The sequence below is a fragment of the Mesitornis unicolor genome, unplaced genomic scaffold, assembly GCF_000695765.1.
Source record: "Mesitornis unicolor isolate BGI_N332 unplaced genomic scaffold, ASM69576v1 scaffold10767, whole genome shotgun sequence".
NCBI classification, from domain to species: Eukaryota; Metazoa; Chordata; class Aves; order Mesitornithiformes; family Mesitornithidae; genus Mesitornis; species Mesitornis unicolor.
In genome coordinates, this window is record NW_010197138.1 from 10,707 (window position 1) to 31,822 (window position 21,116).

At 53.3% G+C, this 21,116-nt stretch overlaps 1 protein-coding gene across 1 annotated transcript in view; it reads left to right on the forward strand.

Moving 5' to 3' along the window:
* LOC104543975 (junctophilin-3) overlaps positions 1 to 4,305 on the forward strand; it is a 14,971-nt gene extending 10,666 nt beyond the window's left edge. The window contains exon 2 of the mRNA XM_010188708.1: positions 3,524 to 4,305. Coding sequence (XP_010187010.1) covers positions 3,524 to 4,305 — 782 coding nt within the window. The remainder of the gene's footprint in view (positions 1 to 3,523) is intronic.
* Positions 4,306 to 21,116: the final 16,811 nt, after the last annotated feature.

The window sequence follows — 21,116 nt, forward strand, 5'->3', positions numbered from 1 at the left end:
CAGAAATTTCGTGGCTTGGAGGTCCAGCGCTCTCCTGCCATGCGTCTGTTCGTGTCCACGGCTCCCAGCCAGCCCTAGCCCTGGTGCACAGCTTAGATGCTGCGTTTTCCTCGATGCCATCACTCCGCTGCTCTCATGCAATTAATGCTTCGGGAAGCATTTTTGCAAATATCGATAGTAAAGGAAGAGCTGCAGCGCAGAGGTGGCTGCTGCTTCGGTTGTGTTACCGTAGTAAGTCACCAATTACCTAGCTCAGGATTTGCTTTCCACGGCCAAGACTTTCTTGGCTGCTCTTTTGCCCAGTGCAAAAGGGCCATACAGAAGGGGGATGGATATTTATGGCGTCTTGGAGGCATCCATAAAACTGATTTGCATGGCTGGGGGGGGAAGATTTTGGCACATTTTCCTCCCCAGTAGTTCTCCTCCATCATAATGGTTTTGCCACTTTGCCATAGTGCTGGTCCATCCAGGCCCGGAAAGTGTAAAAAATCATAAAATCCCATTTCCTCAATGGGGAGAAAGAGTCTCCTGGCTCCTTGTGTGATGCAGCTTTGTGCATATATCTGCAAATGGTAGGGGCAGAGGTTAAGCTGAGTGGTGCGAGGGGAGGAGTTGGCAGCGCTTAGCGATGCAGATCAGATGGCTCTGAGACCTTCCAGTGCTGATGGCCAAACCCTGGGATATTGAGGGGTTTGAGCTGTAGTGAAGGCAGATGAAGGAAGGAGTGGGGTCATAGCAGCTCCTTGGAACAAAGCACTTTGATCTCATGGCCGTGAAGGTGGCCAGATGTCTTGGTGGCCACCAGGGAGGTCACTGTGGCCACCTAGGCCATCCCCAAAGGCTGCTGCCTCCAGCGAGGAAGCAATCAGGAGAGGAACACCACCTCCCAAAAGCAGATTGGGGTTTGGGTTTTGCTCTCTGCGGGGGGGTTGCATGGAGAAGCTGGATGGGGATGGCTCCTCGAGTCCTCGCATCCTCTGCTGAGGAAAATCAGCCTCGCCAAGGAGATGCAGTGATGGCTCCTGGCAGCCGCGCAGTTCCAGGAGGAGGTTTTAAGGCCATCCAGTCTTATGGATGCCTCCAAAATACCACAGATATCCAGATGACAGCAGCCTGGGCTCCTCTGCCTTGCTGGAGCCCCGCAGAGGCGCTCGCCACAGCTGGAACCTGCTATGACCAATTTGCTGCCCATGCCTCAGCTGGGACGCGCTGTCACGCTGCTCCCAGGGCGCTTTGCTCTGCTGCTCGCCGCTGCCTCTGGTTCTCAGCAAAGGGCCCTGCGTGCTTTGCGGTGCTGTGGTTTAATCCGTTGGGGTTGGTTATTTATTTTCTAGCTGCAGATTTGCTGGGAGATAGCGAGGTCGAGGAACCTCCCTGGGGCCAGGGACCAAACACGGGATTCAGCCCAGGGAAAGGGAGTCCAGGGCAGGCTCTGATGGATCTCATGCAGGACCTTGTCTCCCTGTCCCCTTGCCTATACTGGCATCTTGCCCCGAAATCCATTAAATCAATTCCTAGGGGATTTCTAGGAGGCTGGGCATGGGGTGAGGGCATCCCAAGCCATCTTGGGGGAAAAATCTCTCTCACCCAGCTGCTGCCCAGCACTCCCAGTAGGTTTTCCTGCTGAAAAAAAGCCAGAAATGGGAGCAAGATGGTGCCAGGTCTGCAGGGGATGGATGGATGGATGGATGGATGGACAGATGGCTTGGGAGTTCTGTTCCAGGGTGCCACTGGGTACAAGGAGAGCCGTGGGTGCATGGCATCAGTCGTTGCTTGTCATGAAGGACACCAAAGTGGTCTGCAGAGGCACAAGCCTAGGCTCAAACCCAACCAGAGGACACGTCTGATGTCTCCACAAGCTGTTTTCTGGCTATCTTGCTGGTTGTCTCCCATCCTTCATCCCTGCCGTCACTGCCACCACCTCCTCACCCTGCCCTGCCCGTGCCTGCCCTAATCTCGGTGCTCTGCCTCCCTCCCCAGTGCTAATCCTATAAACCCTCGGTAAATCCTGGCCGCCCGGCCCTGCCTCTCCATGTCTCTGCTCTGAGGCAGCCTTCATGGGGTGCCCCAGCTTGGGGCTGGCATTTTTTGGGGTGCAGAAGACTGTCACATAGATAATGTAGCACTTTGAGAGGGTTCCTTGCATCGGGGCACCAAGAAGGATGGGAGTCGTGGGGCTGGGATTGGGATGAGGAGTGAAATGGAGCAAAAGGATGCATAGCTGAAGGGATGGGATCGCTCCGTGCAGTGAGAGTGGGGTTTAGCTGGGATGGGGATGGGCAGCTTGTGTTAATAATCCTTTCCACTGGGATGCTGGAAAATGCTGAGAGGGAAAACGCTGCAGCAAGGCAGAGAGGTCTCAGGGAACAATATTTATGGAGCCAAAAGAAGTGCTCAGGTGGACCCGACAGGTTGCTCATGTCTGTGAATCACGGCCTGATTGCAAGGGGCAGAGAGATGGAGAACCTCTGTGAGACCAAGCCCGCAGGAATCATCAGGCTGTTTTCATCTGGGCCATTTTGGTTTGATTCCCACAGAGTTCCCTTTTCACCAGCTCTATTTTAACACTCCCTTGGTGTGTGGGAGCGGGGCTGCTGCAAAGGGAGACCCCGATGCTGCCTGCACCCCTCCATGGGATCATCCCTGGACCCAGCCACCACATCCCAGCAGCACCAGTACCAGGCGAGGAGCCGTGCTCGGGCTCATCCATCCCCTCTGCGAGAGCTTAGGCGGGTGGTGAATCACTGCATCTCGAGCTGGTCCAGAAAAGATTAAGCCGACCTAAGAATAAAAACAAGCCCCGCAGTTCAACCGGCTGGGATAAAAGGAGAAGCGTGCCGATGGCCCAGCTCCAGGGGAGGAAGGGATTATGAACCCCGGGCAGATTACGGCCACGTGTTTCGGTGCATAGGGCAGGCGTTGTGCTCCCGTTGTGCTTCCCGGGGTGAATGGGTTTCCTGTGCCTCCGTTCCCAGTGCCGTGTGTGTTTCATCCCATTAACGACCAGTTAAACAACTCCAGTGAGTGCCCACGCGAATGTAGGAGTTCAGACAGGAGCACGCATCCGAGGGGAATAACGAAATGGATCTCTCCCCATGAGGCCTTTATTTCTATAGAGCCACTGCCTTCCGCTACACACCAGGCGAATGGCACTGTGTATATAAATAAATGCATTGTAATACACCATCCGCTTCCATCACTGCCGGCAGCGGGAATGGGATCGGAGTCTGGTCCTGGATAACGACTCCCCTACCCCATCCCCCTGCTCCCTTCCCTTCCAAATTAGGGGTTGCTCTTGGGCTGGTTTTTAACATTTCCACGTTGCAGCTGGAGTGCATGCCTGCAATCCCACCGAGATTTTAAGTTTTCCCTCCCGCAATGTGACATTACAACCCTTGTCATAGAGATGGGACTGGGATCCAGAGCTGGTCCTGCTAGTGAAGGGTCGGTGGAGGGGTTTGATGCTGTTAGCGGTGGATGCCGTCCCATGAAACCCCTCTTTGCTTGTGTCTCCTCTCCCCAGGGACGTACCAGGGCCAGTGGGTCGGAGGGATGCGCCAGGGTTATGGCGTCCGGCAGAGCGTTCCCTACGGCATGGCTGCGGTTATCAGGTCACCCCTGAGGACCTCCATCAACTCCCTGCGCAGCGAGCACACCAACGGCACAGCGCTGCACCCCGACGCCTCGCCGGCGGTGGCCGGCAGCCCAGCCGTCTCCCGGGGTGGCTTCGTCCTGATGGCCCACAGTGACGCCGAGATCCTCAAGAGCAAGAAGAAGGGCATCTTCCGGCGGTCGCTGCTGAGCGGGCTCAAGCTCCGTAAGTCCGAGTCCAAGAGCTCCTTGGCCAGCCAGCGGAGCAAGCAGAGCTCCTTCCGGAGCGAAGCCGGGATGAGAACGGTCAGCTCCACCGCCAGCGACATCAACTCCACCATCAGCTTGGGCGAGGGTGAAGCCGAGCTCTCGGTCATCGAAGACGACATCGACGCCACCACCACCGAGATCTACGTCGGCGAGTGGAAGAACGACAAGCGGTCAGGCTTCGGGGTGAGCCAGCGCTCGGACGGGCTGAAGTACGAGGGAGAATGGGCCAACAACAAGCGCCACGGCTACGGCTGCATGACCTTCCCTGATGGCACCAAGGAGGAGGGCAAGTACAAGCAGAACGTCCTGGTCAGTGGCAAGAGGAAGAACCTCATCCCGCTGCGGGCCAGCAAGATCCGCGAGAAGGTGGATCGGGCCGTGGAGGCAGCCGAGCGGGCGGCCACCATCGCCAAGCAGAAAGCGGAGATCGCGGCGTCCAGGTAAGGTGGTCCCCGTCCCGACGCGGCGTCTCGGCGACAGCTGTGGTTTGATGGGAGAAGTGGAAGGAGGCTTTTTGTGGTCGTTGGTGCTGGGGAAGGTGTTGTAGGGAAGATGCTGGAGGGAGGCAGGCGCTGGGGGCGGGCTGTGCTGGCATGGGCAGCGGTTGGTGCTATTTGGACCCCGAAATGGGAGCGAGCAGCATCCTAGAAAGCCAAACCTCATGGGTGGTGTTAAAAATGGGGTGAATCCAAGCCGAGTTGTCCCTCTGCTAGCTCTGAGCAAGCTGTGTACACAAGATCTTCCCAAACCAGCCAGCGAGGCCGTGCAGGGTCATCCTCTGTGGTAAGCGGGGTGATACCCTTAGCAGAAGATGCTCCTGAGATGCTGTTTGCCTGTATCCTCTGACACAGCCAGGAGGGACCATCCCAGGGCTGTGCTGTGCTGGGAGGATTCCCAGCTATTTCTGTTCCCAAAAGAGGTTTTGAGTGGAAAAGCAGTCAAACCGCTGGCTGCAGCTGATGCTGATGCTTTGCCTTGCCCGAGACTCTGCTAGAAAGCAGCAGGTCTGGGTGCCCAAATAATCCCTACGAGCCCCAGGAAGCCCCCACTCCCCAGACTTGCTATAGCCACCTTGGAACTGCTCAGTGATTCAGCACAGGGACCTGATCTGGCTGAAAACCAGCAGAAAGGGGGTGAAAAATGGTTGATGTCTAATTTAGGTTAAAAGAGGGTCCAGCTCCCAGCTCAAAGCAGGGCCAGCTCAAGCAGCTTGCAGCAAGCTCCCATACATGAGGTGAACCAGGGAGCAAAGGCTCCTCTGCCGAATTCAGGGCTCTTTGTATCCCTTTTGGGGGTTGATTTAGCAGAGCGTGGTCATTCCTGTCTGTTTTGTGAGCGAGTGCTGCATAAAACAGCCCGGCTGGGGAAAAAGGGCTGGGGTTAGGGGAAAAACCCAGGTACGTCCTCAGTTGCCTGTGCCGGATGAATTTTTGGCTCTGGATGGTTGGTATGCAGAGTCACACTCGAAATCTTTATCAGCACGCCTGCCGGTGACTTATCTGCAATGTGAATGAGACTGCCAGGCCTGCTTTGGGAGCGGCTTGATGATGTTTTCGAGCTGATGTTGTACCCAATTGTTGTCAAAGCTTTGGGAAAAAATCAAATTCCACTAGGTACTGCCAGGTAGGAAACACTGCGGAGCAGTGGGAAGAGCAGCTCTTCCCCTGTGAACTGGGGATGGGAATGCCTCGATAGGAAAGCCAGAATCCTGAAATGTGGAGCTCTGGTCTGCTGTGGGATGCTGGGTCTGAGAACATGAGCATCCTCCATCCACGAGAGGTAACGGTCCTGGAAATGCACGAGAGGGGGAGTTGGAAGAGGTTATGACCCCCCCATGTTGGAAGTACTTTAGTGAGCTCTTGGCATATGATGTTCCACCTTCCAATTGTGAGAGAGAAAGGAAAAAATCAGATTAGGTAGCAATAAATGAATGGGAGCGCAGGCATCTGAGGATGCTCTGTCAGAACCCGGTTCCAGTCGCTCAGCCTGACAACTCCAGTCGTAACTGGGCTGTACTGGCCTGGACACATGGGGAAGAGAGAGAGTGCTGGGAACGTGGGGCTTTGCTCTTTTTGTGGTGCTCCGGTGCGTGAGGGCTGCTGGGGTGCTTGAAGAGCCCTGTATGGATCTGCTGTGCTGTTTGTCTCTGGGGACAGACGGACTCCGACGTGACGCGCGCCGTGCATCAGTGCTGGGTTACCGACCGCGGGTGACATCTGTCCAGGAGGTTTTGCTGCCTGTGCTAATGGCTTATGCTGAGACCCCAAAACCTATCAGCGCGGAGCCAAACCACGCGGCTGCGACCGGACGGGATCGCAGGGTTTAGGCTTTGCTGGAGATGTGGGATGGGTGGGATTAGATGGGTGTATGGGCTCAGCACCAGGGTGTTGGAGGGTGTCTTGGGTTTGCAATTTGGAAAGGTCTGAGGACCTCGAAATGCAAGTGGGGAGGAGCTGCTTTGCCCAAAACTCATGGTCCTTTGGTTCAAACTTTTCCCCGTCGCGAGGGTTTTTGCACTGGCAGTCTCGTGCAGGACCAATAGAGAGCAAGAACAAACCTAGAACGGACGAGAAAGGCTTTGATATAATTAGTCCAGTTAATGTTAAAGCTTCTAAATGAACAAACGCTCCCTGGCAGTGCCCACACCAAATCACATCGTCCAAATGGAAAGAAACCCACAAAACAGGCAGCGGGTGCATTGGCAGAGGGATCCTGATGCTCGTTTCGGTGATTTCGGGGCTCAGGGGTGCAGTATTCCCTGTCTGACACCAGCGTGAACTCTGGCTCACCAGCACTCGGGGATTCGCTAGCACTGGTGTGTGTGTGTGTGTGTGTGTGTGTGTGTGTATTCTCTTCTGTCTAATAATATGGCTGAGTTCACGCTGCAGCCTTTCCCTTGGTGGGGGAAAATATGTGCCCACCCACGGATTTCATTAAATTTGTACGAATTCAGTATTTTTGAAAAACCCTACCGCTCTGTCAGATTTGGTTGGAATTGGCCAACACGTTCAAAAGTTATTAGTGTGGGAGTGATGGCGTATAGATATATAAACAGCACAATCACATAAGTAAAGCCCCATTTCCTGAGGAAAGTAGGCTAAAAACACAGTGTACTGAAGACAAGTAAATTGGATTCTTGAAGTTGTTTTAGTCTGAACAGAGTACAATGTTATCTGTGACACAGAAAAGTGAGCTCATTTCAGGAATAGTTTTTAGCTCCAGTAGACGATTCTCCTAAATTTTCCTCGATGCAATTAAAATGAAATAACATTTTGTTTCCTCTTAACGTGTCCCATTCACTGAAATGGTTCGTGTGGAGTCAATGAGCGAGAAGGGCCATGAATCGGGTCTGAAAAGCTAATGTTAAAATCCACTATCGGTTTGCAGAGGTGGGTGGGGAGGGAGCCCTTTCCCCTCCTGTTTAAATGAGGCTGTGGGGCGTCCTCTTTGGGCTCTGAGTGCTTCATTCCCCTCTTGTGTCAGCCCAAAGCCATCACACTTTTTGCTGCTGCCCTGGAAGGATGAAGGATGCTCTGGAGGCACCAGATCCTGTATCATTAGTGCTAACGTTGGTACCTAAGGCAAATTTTCCATAGGCGCCGGTGTGTCCTGGTCAATTAAAATGCAATATCCGGGCAAGAGGGGTGGGCAAAGCTCATCCTCACCCCTTGGCTTTTGGTACTGCCACTGGATGAGGGGGAGATGCACGTGGAGCATCAAGGAGCTCAGGACCAACTCCAGCCATGGATGATGGCAGATTTAACATGAGGCGGACACATCCGAATTGTCCCCGTGATTTCCTTCATGCTACCACAATTTGGGGTGTTGTAATTAGTGGCTGGATTGCTGACGAGAAGAAAGGACATCACTGGTGTTAAAGATGAGAGTTCCAGAGGTGGGCGGCGTTGGGCAAGCGCTCAGCCAAGGGTTATGGGACCCCCTTGTTCAGCACCTTAAATAACAGCTCCTGGGAGCTGCGAGTGCCCCAGCACCCCGGAGGGGATGCACTTCTCAGGTTAGTCCTAAGTAATGCGCTTCCAGGCGTAATTAGAGCCGAGCCGTTCACCAACGATGAGAAAAATATAATTAAAGCTCAATATTCTCAGGAGGAGCCGGGCTACAAACTAGCACAGTGTCAGTCAACTTCAGAAAGGGAAGCTGGAGGAAAGGAAAGGAAAGAGGAAGCGAATAAAGACAACCTGGCAGCGAGGAAGGGTAAAGGAAAACATTTGGGCTCAGCATGGATGCTCCTTCAGGATGCGGCAGCGAGGGCGAAGCTTCCGTTCGCCTTCGACGTGCGATGGGGAGCGGGAAGGCAAGAAAAGCCCCCGAGAGCTGAACAGCAAAATGCAGGAGGTTGGTTGAGCCAAACAGGTATTTTCTTCAGAGGAATGGAAATGCGGCCCAGGCAAAACCCACGGCAAAGAACAGACCCTGCAGTTTTGATCCCGAACATTTTAAGTTGCGGTTGATGTCGCCGCCGAGCCGTAATAATGCTGCTTAATGCTCTCTCAGGCCCGCGCCTGCAGCTCTGCCATTGTCCGGAGCTGCATTTGATTTCAGGTTTCTGCTGAATTCGGGTGCCTGGGGGAGGTGGCTGCGGGGCTCCCGCGTTGCTCGTGCCCCAGTCCCCGCCTTGTGCTGGCGGGGGTTTCACTGCGGATGGAGAGGAGAGGAGGAGGGGTAGGGGCTCAGGGGAACGTTGGAGCTCCCAAAACGGCTGCGTGTCCCCTTCCTTGGGTTGGGATGGTGGGGACGAGCCAGCAGTGGACTGAACCCGAAATGGGGCTGCGCAGGAGTCACCTCTACCCATTAACTGGGGACTGATGGGGTCACCGGTGGCAACGTCTGGTACCTGCTGGACTAGTGCCCACCCTCCATCCCTCTCCAGTTTCTCCATCCTTACCTTGAGGCATGGAGCAATGGGGACAAAAGCACCGAGGAGCTGGATGGAGGTGACTCAGAGGCTGAAATCAGCTGGGACTTATGGCCCTGCCCTTTATGGCAGGATTTTCTTTTCCCTTCCTACCCTTTCTCCCCATTAAACAGCTCCTGTGTGATGCAGAGAGGAGCAAAGCCTGAGGCTGACAGCCTCCATCGGGCTTTCTCACTGATGGAGAGCTGAGCTGCAGCACCGCACGGTGATTTTCCTTCCTCCCTCCCTGCCTCCTGCCCGGCCACAGGCTCCCCAGTGCTGACAGAGGTCAGGCAATAGCGCAGCAGGACAGGGATTAGGATCAGCTCTTGTTCATCCCATTCACATTTCACTGTCAGCCAGGATGGCACAGGCACTGGGATGAGAGGGCAACCGGGATAACATGGGTACTGGGATGGCAGGGGAACTGGGATGGCAGGGGAACCGGGATAACATGGGTACTGGGATGACAGGGGAACCAGGGTAACACAGGTACTGGGATAACATGGTTACTGGGATAACACAGGTACTGGGATGACAGGTGAACTGGGATAACACAGGTACTGGGATAACACAGGTACTAGGATAACATCGGTACTGGGATGACAGGGAAACCAGGATAACACAGGTACTGGGATGACAGGTGAACTGGGATGAGAGGTGAACTGGGATAACATGGATGCTGGGATTACAAGGGTACCAGGATAACACAGGTACCAGGATAACACGGATACCGGGATGACAGATGAACTGGGATGACAGGGGAACCAGGATAACACCGGAACTGGGATGTCATGGGAACCGGGATAACATGGGTACTGGGATGACAAGGGTACCAGGATGACACGGGTACCAGGATACCATGGATACCGGGATGACAGGTGAACTGGGGTGACAGGGGAACTGGGATAACACGGGTGCTGGGATGACATGGGTACCAGGATGACACGGGTACTGGGATGACAAGTCCATCCTCATCCTCATCCTTCCATGCGGTCGCGGGTACCTCTGACTCACACCAAGCACAATTCCCACCCAGTCCAGGACACTTGAGGAATGGCAGATCCCCGAATGACGTCCGGGGCCATCATGTCCTTACCCATCACCGGCTCTTGCGGGACCTGCACTGTGACTGTTTAAGCCCTCCTGCAATGCCAATTTAATAACTTCCTGCTCAGACAGGACTTACGGCGTTAAGCCTTTTTGCGGCTGTATCAAAAGTCAGAGCGCGCTGGCACGCTCGCCCCGGGCCAGCTCTGCGTGTCCCCGGCTGCCACCCCGCTGCCCGCGCTGCAGTGGAGGGGCACATCCATGCACGGACATGAACAGGCTGGGAAATTAAGTGCCTTTCATAGGAATGATGCTTTATAAAGTAATCCGACTGGAAAAACCTCAACGGGGTCTTTTTTAGCTTTTAGGAGAGCAGCTTGGCATGGGTTTTGCTCTCCCATCCTTCAACCATGGCTCCCACCGCCTTCCCTGTCCCCTGAGCCGAATATGAGCTGAACCACCCCGGCTCTGTGGCCCAGGTGTGCCACATGCATTCATATAATCATTTCCAACATTGCTGGGTCGCTATGAAATAACTGGGGCAGAGCGGAGAGTCACAGCCCGTTGGATTCGCCGGGATCCCTGTGCTTGTTGGGGAAGGTGTCCAAAATCCAAGCGGTCACGGCAGACACGGAGGGGCCGGTTTTGCTGTAGGGTGAAGCAAGAGAGGCTTCTTCACGCTGATGCCCGCAAGCTGCTGGGTGGAGCAGCCCTTCGTCAGATGGGGGAAAAAAAACACAGAAAAAGCCAACAACAACAGGAAAAAAGCCAGCCCCTGATTTTCCTTTCTGCTGCTTCCCCTATTCACCGAGCAGAAACTGCAGCGTTGCTTTTCTCGGCGATCTTCGGGAGGGATTGATCCTCCCCCGGCCTGCGCAGCTGCTGGCAGGAGCCCCGTCGCCCTCCTCCATCCTCATCCTCCCCCTCCTCCATCCTCATCCTCATCCTCGCCTTCCTCCATCCTCATCCTCATCCTCGCCCTCCTCCATCCTCATCCTCATCCATGCTGGATGTGAGGGATGCTAACTGTTGCATCCCAGCCCTCTGCCACCGTGTCCCACCACCCTAAAACCCCTCTGGCTGTGTCGCTGGGAGCTGCTGCACCCAGTGGTGTGACATACTGAAAAGGGGAAGGTTTGGGGTCCCTACACCACAGCTACGCTGCCTTCTCCTCTCACAAGAGAGGCCTGTGGCACTTTTTTTCCTCTCCCAGCTCCCATTTTGGGTTTCCTGGCCTGCGTTCGCCCCAACCGCTCACCCATCCATGTCCCTGCAGCAACAGCCCTGACACCCCCCCTGCTCCTGTGCCCCCACCCCAAAGCCCCTTCATCACTGGAGGACAATATCAGGAGCACAACCGAGATGAAAACGCAGAGGTGGGCACAGTTATTGAGTATTTTCCTTGCTGGTGTTGGTGGGCATTGCTTCTCCCCGCAGCCAGAGATTTGGATGCTATAAAAAAGGGTTTGAAAACTCTGGAGCAATGCGGTTTGTGTCGCCTCCTCCCCGCAGGACGAATGACAAGCTGTCCTGGCTGCCTAATCCAGGAAATTAAAGGATTTGACCATAGACCCCGCTAAGCGAATTTCCCCCCTGAAAATCTCAGTGGGATTTAACCCATGGATCCGACCGATTATCCCTTTAAAGTTGTGACTAAGAAAGGTCCCAATTCTTCAGGGTGCTGAGCACCCTACAGTCCCATTGCGGTGGTGGTGCGGCCATGCCTGGTGCTCAGCACCCCCATCCGGTGAGACCTCCTTTTCCCTTTTATCCCACTGCCCCTTTTCGCCACCAGCTCATGGCCAACAGGGACAGCAGAGCCTCACTGGAACCACATCCCAAATCTGCCCCTCCTGTCCCCATGTGTCACCCTCCAGGGACATGGCACATTATGTGGGGACTGCTGGTTTACCCTGGTTCACTGTGAGGAGCAGCCCATGGGGGTGCACCCCGATGGGGAACAGGTGGGCTCCGCGCCAGCAATGCCAGCTCCCATCCAGGGACCTTGATGGCAGAAGGGAGCACAGGACCAGGCCATGGAGCTTTGCTGAAGTCATTCTGCTCATCTAAAGGACATCTGGTGTCCATCCTCAAAGCAAAACCCCCTGGAGATGGTGAATCCATGCAAGGTTGGGTCAGGGAACACCCATCACGAAGCATCCTCATGATCCCTGATGGCTCCATGATGCCACCCTGAGCAGCAGTTCCTTGAGGTTGGACTCCCTTACGAAGCAAAAATAGGTTCTGTGGGCTCAACACTGGACACAGCAGTCACAGTGGGTGTGGATGAGGTGCTTTTCCAAGGGGAAAAATAGGGGGCAGGGTTTAGGCAGGGGCTGGTAGCCCTCTGGCTCACCTGGGCCATATAAATGGCCTCTCTGGGGAAGCAGGCCGCAGCCTTCTCTCCGTTATCTGGCTGCATCTTCACCATCGCACGGAGGTGAGGAATAATTAATTAAAATCCCAGATTCTCTCCTGGCAGAGCCGAGCCCTGAGTCCCTGCCCCTGTTGTGCTGCTGGCTGCTTCGGTGGAAATTTTCATGGGCTTTGCCTTGGAGACAGCACAGATCTGCAAACCCAGCCAGCCTTGGGGCACGTCAGCATTTGGGGACCAGAAAGGGCACCCGCTGGCCCAGTGGGTCCCCAGTGGGATCCCATGGGATGCTCGGGGTGCACTGGGATGAGCAGCACCCACCAGCTGAGGATCAAAGCTGGCAGTGCTCCTCCCCCTATCTTGAGAAGCCTGATGAGATGTGGGATTTTTGGGGATGTGAGCTGGCTTTTGGGCCCCTGGGTGCTGAAACCCATGCAAGGATGCGGCACCATCTGAGGTGGGCTGTGAACTTTGAGGTAGGCAGGAGCTGCTTGTTGCTGTGGCAGCTGCAATGATGTATTTCTTCCCCCCTCCCAAATCAGCACAGCCCCAATGGCACCCCCAGCCCCTCTCCCTCCTGCCTGCACCCCCAGCAGCACTCAAAACGATGAGAAATTTCACCAGACTCTCCTGTCCTCTCCATCCCTCCCCACAGGGACCAGAGCTGCAGAAAGCAGTGCCAGCAGCCTGGCACTGAGCGTATTTCTGCAGCGCTTTAGCACCTGGTGTTGCTTTTAGGAGGGCAGATTTGGTGGGTGCTGTTTTCAGCCAAGATTTCTCTGCAGGTTTGTGTCCAACCAAACCCTGCGCAGGGCAGGGATGGAGATGATGCCACCAAGTCCTGCATGTGGCTGTCTCCAACCATTTTGGGGCCAGTTGCCCCTTACAGCACAGAGAAGCCCCCCCATTATCACCAGGTCCATCCTGGTGATGCCGAATATGGCACGAGCGGCACGGAGCGGTGCCCATCACTGATGTCTCACTCCAGGCAGGGAATCAGCCTCCTCCCAGCTGCGTGGAGCAAGACACAGATGTTTTACGTCCCAAACCTCTCTTAAGGCCCTGATGGCAGAAATCAGTTTTCCCATCACTCAGAGGACCCAGACTGCTTTAACACATCCCTTAGACCCCTGTCACCTCACCCAGAAAAGAGTCCTCCAGGGCTGGAGGCGGTGGCGAAGTCCCAAAGGGTGAGGTTGGGTATCAACCACCTCTCCTCCGACAGCTGGACAAGGACATTTCCTTGCAGTTCTGTTGTGTTTTGCTTCAGAATTTGGTTTGACTCGTTCCTTTTTAAGCATTAAACTGAAAATGAATCAACAGATCTGCTTTGCTTCCCTGTTATCGCCTCCCTCACCTGGAGATTTTTTTTGGTTGAACTCCCCAGATTCTCTTATTCTGAGCACTTTTCTCTTGGCTGTAGGGAAGAACCCCCAGCGATTCCCAAAGGGCTGGGGGGTGCTGATGGCTCCTGGAAGGGATATGAGGGCTTCCCTGGAGGAAGAGCAGAGGCTCCCTCGGCTCCCTTTGCCCATGGTCGGGTTGAGTTTCTCTGTGCTGCATTTTGCACCTTTGGTGCTGAGGTTTCCACTCCGCTCTCCATCCCGTGTGTGGCATCAATGTGACAAATGGGGAAGAATGGGCTGTTTTGGGATGGGATGCTGATGGTCCATCAAATCCTCCACCTTTTGACCCAGGACAGGTCCTGGCAGGAGCAAGTACCAGTGTCCACATCGACCCAGGCATTTCCTTCATCCATCCCACAAAGGCTGCTCCGAATTTGTGGTTGGGCTTGAGGTGATCATGTCCTGACCAAGTCTTTTCCCTCAATAAATACACAATGGGTAACATTACCCAAAGCCATTTATCCAGACCCACCATGGCCAAGCCTCCCACCAAAATCCTGGCATTTCCCCAGCCTCACAGGCAGGGATGGGCTCACTGGGTCTTTGGTGGTGCCATTTTTGGAGACAGCGATGCAACTACCTACAACTACCTCAAGGGAGGTTGTAGAGAGGTGGGTGCTGGTCTCTTCTCCCAGGTGATGGGGGATAGAACAAGGGGAAACGGCACCAAGCTGTGCCAAGGGAGGTTCAGGTTAGAGCTAAGGAGGAAGTTCTTTACTGAGAGGGTCGTCAGAAGCTGGAACAGGCTGCCCAGGGAGGTGGTGGAGTCACCATCCCTGGATGTGTTTAAAGAGCGGGTAGACGAGGTACTTAAGGATATGGTTTAGGGGGTAGACAGGAGCGGTTGGACGTGATGATCTCAGAGGGCTTTTCCAACCGAGCCATTCTGTGATTCTGTGATTCTGTGAACTAGAGTGCGGGATCCAGCCTGAAGTCATTACCGTCAGCAGCACGGACGGCCAAATTCACCTCCACACACGTCCAAGCAGGCTGAGTTATGGCTGCTCGGGGAGCTGTAACTTGGCCTGTTGTGCCTTGAAAAATCTCCACCCGAATGCGGCATTGATGGAGGGCTTTTCTGCCGCTCTGTTTGTGCGTTTCCTGCAGGCCGTACAGATCTGCAGCGAGCGGATGCTCCAGCGCAGCCCAGCTCCCTTGAAGATTTTGTGCCTTCGCTTGCTTTTTTCCTCGGTCTTTTTCTTCTTTCTTTTCTTTTTCCCTTGTTTTTTTTTTTTCCAAGGGTTGTTAGCGATTTCTCCCAACCTGTTTTGCCTCCTGCCGGAATGTGGCAGGATCATTTGTAATGCGCTATTTTTGCACGGGGTTGGAGGAGCCTTCGTGGCGCGGTTGTGCCTTGGGGACGTGTGCGTGGGGATCTGTCTGCTGGTGCTCTGCGAGAGCAAGGGATGAAGAAGGGGACATCAGGATTTCCAATTTCCATTACATACACGACAATTATCCAGTAAAATAATGGAAACCTGCCCCGTGACATCTGGAAAGCAGGCAGCATCCCCCCTGCTCACTCTTTTCCCTTCCTTGAAGCTAACTCTTCCAAATCCTGCGTTCCTGCAGGTTTTGCATCACTTTTGAGAAGGTAACGACTCTCCCAGCATCGCTGCAATTCTCCCAATTTATAAGCAAAGGGCAAACTCCATCCCCAGAGCTGGATTTTGATTTGCTGCCTCTGTGTCTGATTTGGGAAAGGGGACTGCCCCGTCCCCACCAAACCTTGGGTCAGCCAGGCTGGGGCAGTGATGGGGACGATGGCATCAAACCTCTCCTTCCTCGGCAGGCACCGGGATGGGCAGGTTACCACGTCACTCACCTCCATCCCCCATAGCTCCATCACAAGTGACAGATGGCAGGAGATGAGCCTCCCTCTCCAGATGTTCATTATCTTGCGAGCTGTAAATAACATCTCGGGGCAGCTCGCGCATCCGCTCCAGTGCGAAAGACCCCATCGGCTTTGCCCTTGCTGGAGGGCGAAAAATGAAAAATAAGGAAACCCACGGGGAGGGAAATCCACGGCTCTGCATGGCTCGGTTTATTCTGCACATCCCTCGGCTGGAGAGATGCTGGCAGCATCCCTGCTCGTGGGGGCAGATGTGTTTTTGGGTACCAGCTCCACCTTTGAAGCTGATGGAGTTTGATTTCCTTGCGGCAGGGCTGGCATTTTTTTTATTTAGCATCAACAAGGATAAAATAAACAAATCCGAGCAGCCCCATGACCAATTTGGGATGATGTGACACATCACTGGGACCCGTCCCTGTCCCCCAGGTCACCAGGACTTTGCACCGTTACGTGTTGTGAATTCATTTCTCCAGCAAAACCCATGATGTCTACTTAAAGGCAGGGCACAGGACAGGAGGACACAGCCTGGGAAATGGTTTTTTACCTTATTTGGATTTAAAAAATGGTATTTCAGTCCAAGGCGGCAAATGACGCCTTGGTGAATTCGCTCTCCGTTTGTAAGCTCCAAAAATATAAAGGTAGAGCAGAATCTGGCACAGGTGCCTGGAGCAATGAGCTAAATGGGAACTGGCTCCATCCCCGTTTCCAGGAGTTTCGGAGACCCCGCGTGTGCTGTGCCCCAGCTGGGACATGGGCCTGGCTCAGGAATGGTTGCCCCCCATAACGTTACATTTCCCAGTGCAAAACCACAGGGAAACTCAGATTTGGGCTTTTGGCCACGATGTTTTCCATGCTTTTGCTTTCTTGGGCAATAACAAATGCATCCATTAAGGTATTTTTTGGGGGGATTAATGGGTTTTACTTTTCGTTTTAGTAGTTTAGTTTAGTTTAGTTTAGTTTAGTTTAGTTTAGTTTAGTTTGGTTTGGTTTGGTTTGGTTTATTTTAGCTTAGATTATTCTATTCTATTCTATTCTATTCTATTCTATTCTATTCTATTCTATTCTATTCTATTCTATTCTATTCTATTCTATTCTATTCTATTCTATTTTTCTATTCTATTCTATTCTATTCTATTCTATTCTATTCTATTCTATTCTATTCTATTCCATCCCATCCCATCCCATCCCATCCCATCCCATCCTATATTTTATTTATTTTTATTTTATTTTAATTTTTATTTTATTTTAAACTTGGAATGCCTCTCTTGAAATGCGGCTTTCAGGGCAGTTTTTTCAGAGCCTGACCACCCCCTCTACCCCGTGCCATTCCCAACCTATACAGGAGGGTTCCTCCCAGCGCACAGAGCTCGGGCAGGGGTGGTCCATGCTCCCATCCCCAAAAATCTCCACCCAAAGCTGGGCATTCTGGCAGTGGGCAAGGAGAAGCCAGGCTTCCTCCTTGCTATGCACAGCATCTGCTTTCTGTCTGGCTGCAAAGAGCCAGAGGAGACGTTTTTGGCTGCATGACGTCATGTCAGAGGTCACATTAGCTGCTGTTTTCCTCTTGATGAAGAATTCCAGCGATGGGGAGGAGAGAGGTGGTGGGGGAAAAGGCAGACGGAGGGAGCGGGCAAGGCAAACCTGCCCGCAGTAAGCAGGTAAATGGGAATTTATGCACACACGGCTAATTGGGGTGTCTAATATTCCACCCCCTGAGTGCCAGCACTGTACTGCTGCCGTCACAAATCACTCAAGGCGAGCCTGGTGCAATAACAACCCAGCCGGGAGAGCTGCGAGAAAGAGGCGAGCTGGAATTAAAGAGTGGGTTTGTGTCGGGGCAGTAAATGCCAGATAGGGAAAATAACAAACAGGTTGTTAATTGCTGCCATCTCCCCGCTCCCTGAAGGAAACGTCTAGACAGAGCTTGGCCCTGGGTCGCAGCTATGCCAAGCCCTCGCTGTCAGGTTATTGCGCCCATATTTTGGGGAGCAGAGGGGTGCAGGATGCTGTGCCAGAGCCGAAATCCATGTTGGGGTGCAAAGGGAAGCAGGCCGGGTGCTGCGGCGCTGCCCAGCTCTGCCCTAAATCAGTGATGCTCCCGCAGAGGTAGAAGCCAGACAGTCTGCAGCGGCTATTAATAATTCAGTCCCAATTTGTCCCATCGAGGAGAGCGGGAAGAGCAGCCCAGCCTCCCCTCCTTGCAGCCAGGGTTTGAGATCCTGCCCCGAGCCTGTTTCCTCCTCCCCGTCCCTCCCCGGCGCTGGATGCGGGGATTGATGCCACGGTGGGGAGCTGGGAACGCCCCTGCTTGGCCGCGGGGTGCGGATGCGATGGCCTTGGAGGGGGATGCATCCGTGCTGCTTCCCTCAGTGCTGGGCTTCGGTTACCAGCATCGATCACTCCAGGAATTTTGCTTTTGGTGCAATTAGGGCTGGATCCCGCTGGTAAAACAACCCCTGGAGTCAATGCGGTTGAAGGGTTTGCGCTCATACACGCCTGGTTTTTCGCACATGGGGTGGTTGGACTGGAAGCTCCTTTTCCTCACCTCATCCCGCCATCCCTTCCCAGGACAAAGCGCATCCCAAAAGTGCTTCCCGGTGTACCCCAACGCTGCTTTTTCAAGTGCTAAACAGAGCCGGGCAGCAGCAAAAGCAAAGCACGGGGTCTGAAATACCCCGCAAATGCTCTCGCCGAGTTTTTCCTGAAGTATTTCCTTGCAGCTAGAGTCTGCTTTAATTGAATTTTTGCCGTTTGAAAAAATACACGAACCGCTGTAATGGAGGAAGAAAAAGCCTTGCCCCTATAGGAAGATAAAGATGCCTTTGAAAAAGAAAAATAAAAAAGAACCCAACCAAAAAGCTGCCTGATTACATATTGACCTGAGAGACAAAGTGAATCCAATGGAGCCAGCCCGGCCCCTTAGGAAAACTCGAGGCTGTTCATTATGGCCCGGGATGAGCTCACCGGGTGTTAACTCCATCCTCGCTGCTCACCGTTGCATTAGTGTGGTGGGTTTGCATGTTTTCTGTGAAAATACGGATTTTTCCCTCTTAATGTGGTAGGATGAATTTAAAAAGCTCCATAGAATAAAGCTTTAATAGCAGTTTTAACGATTTTCTTTTGCTCTCAGCTTTCTTACTCCATTTCCAAGCTCTGGACAGTCAGATCAGTCTGTCCATCCTTCCAGCCCCTCCATCCGAGCTAAGCAAATGCAAAACAAGGAGGAGAAGACGTTGAACCCCTTCATAGTTACCAGGACCCAGATTTTTTCGAGCAAGAAGGTTGATCTGTATGTCTATAAACAAGATTAAACCCCAATGCTCCTGTTGAAATCAGCTCAGTACTGAGCAAAGGGCTTGTTTCTATCCCCTGTGTGTTCCTGTTAAGGATTTGGGACCATCTGGAGAGGTTTCCATCCACTTTTATCATGGGATGGAGGAGGGCTGGGGATCCCCATCCCTGCAGCAGGATCCCAAAACCCATGAGCAATAAGGCAGCGTTTTTGTACTGCCCTGCCAAGCCTAAATCCTGCTGAGCAGAGGATCCCTCGGCCGAGCTTTGAGTTCATGGGGACGACCGAGAAGCAAGGAGTTTGCTTGCAAAGGAACAGAAATCCCCCAGGCAAGAGCTGCTGGGTGAATTTTGGCAAACAGACCTCCATTCTGCAACTACAGGCATCGTTTTTAACGACTCCCGAACAAACCCATCCCCATTTCTGGTGGTCCATGAACTCACTCTAATTTCCAGCCTCCTTTTTAAGCGATTTGTCCCACTTGTTCTCCTGCCAAAGCGATCCATGAACCTAATCACCACTCAAGCCTTTTCTGGCTTTAATTTTGCATCGCTTCTTCCTGAGACCATCAGGTGCCACAGATTTTGCTGAGAGTTCACCCCTTCTTGGTTAAACCGACCCCAGGCATCGGATTTGCAGCAGCAGCTCCTCGCTCATATGCAAAGCCAGGCCAGAGCCGCTGGTGGGATTCCTGAAAAGCCCAATCCTTCCTTTCAAATCAGTTTATTCCAGCTTCTTATAGATTAGCCGCAGCTGATAAACCTGCCATCACGAACCGCCCAGCCCGATTTTGGGATTTCCAGGATGGTGTTTCCATCCAGGAAGAATTTATGGCAGCTCTTACAGCAGGAGGAGACGAGCGATTCGATCAGGTCCCATCTATGTGTCATGGAGAAAGACCTAAAGACCCGCTTTGCAAGGAAATAAACTCCAGTAATTAACGGGGGGAATTAAGATTTAGCGCACGCAACGAGCAGCAGGCACGCATAAAGGAGACAGCTGTTAAATTTAGTATGTGACAAAGTCATGCGAGCGCTAACGGGATTACTTGCATTTATTTGGGCATACTTATGTATTTTATTATGCGACGTATAGATCACCATAATTCTGCTTTTCACTCCGACGGCGCCGCTCCTCCGAGCATCTTAGCGAGCATTACAAACAATTAAGCCCTGCCTGCGCCTCCGCGCAGCGCCCGCCGCTCTATCCGCTTTGTGGGTATTGAGCGTATCCCAGATTGGAGATGGCTTAATTAACACCATTGATTTTTAACTCTTTCCGGGTCCAAGCCCCAAATTGCTGCTTTTCCTGGGCTGGTCCCACAGGGATGGGTTGCTCCAGAAGTCGCTGGAGTTGAGTTTTGCAGGGATGGAAATCGCTTCATCACCCAGGGATGGGGATTTTGATGGGAGAGGGGAGCATGGCTTGGGGGTGGCTCCCTTCCAGCATCACCTCCCGCTCTGCAGACACCCTCATGCATCCCCAGGACCCTTGGAAGTGGCACAAGCAGCATTTTGGCGCTTCCATCCTCCTTCCCTGGCAAGGAGGGACCGCGCTGCCTCCAGCGGCATCTCCAGGGAGGAGGGTAGGGATGCAGCAGCTAATCCTGCCCGCTGAGCCGGGTCCAGGCGCTCTCAGACGTTATTAATCCTCTGGATGAGGCCCGTGGGGACCGGCAGCCTGCTCTGTAAAGGGGCTGCAGTTCGGGAGGGACGGTCCCGCTCCTGAGCAGTTTCCAGTCCGAGGAGACAGCGGAGGGACAGATGGATGGAGGATTTTGGGAGCCGACATCCAGACCTCTGAGAAGCTCCCACAAAAGATGCCAGCCGTTTTAATGACCTCCAAGAGCCAGCATCTTCATTTTAAGCCTCGGATGAACCATTCTTGGCACTGGGGTAGTTTCTTCAGCGGGTCTGATGCCTCAGCCTTTCCCAGCAACCACATTCGTGCCAAAAACAGGAGCATTTTGCACCTCTTCTCCCAGCTTCTGCTCGGAGCATCCCTGGTCCTCCTAAAAAGCTGCCCTGGTATACTTGGCAGGGGATGGGGCTGTAACAAGCTCAAATCCTGCATGAGGATGGAGCAGAACAAGCACCGAGAGGGGTAAAAAAACATTTTAAAGTGATTTTTGGTTGCAGTGGTCATGGGGGACTCATGGGATCTGCAATAGCATCACTGCAGCCCCACCACCACCTTCAATAACTCCAAGAGAGCAGGTCATATCTGCACCCTCAGTTACTCCAAAGCAGCCGATTTATATAAATAAAGCACTTACTAGAGCAAAACCAGCGTCTCAGCACTTGAGGTCAGCTCTGGGAGTGGGGACCAGGCGACCAAATGGAGCTAAATCCAGTTGTGACCAGTCA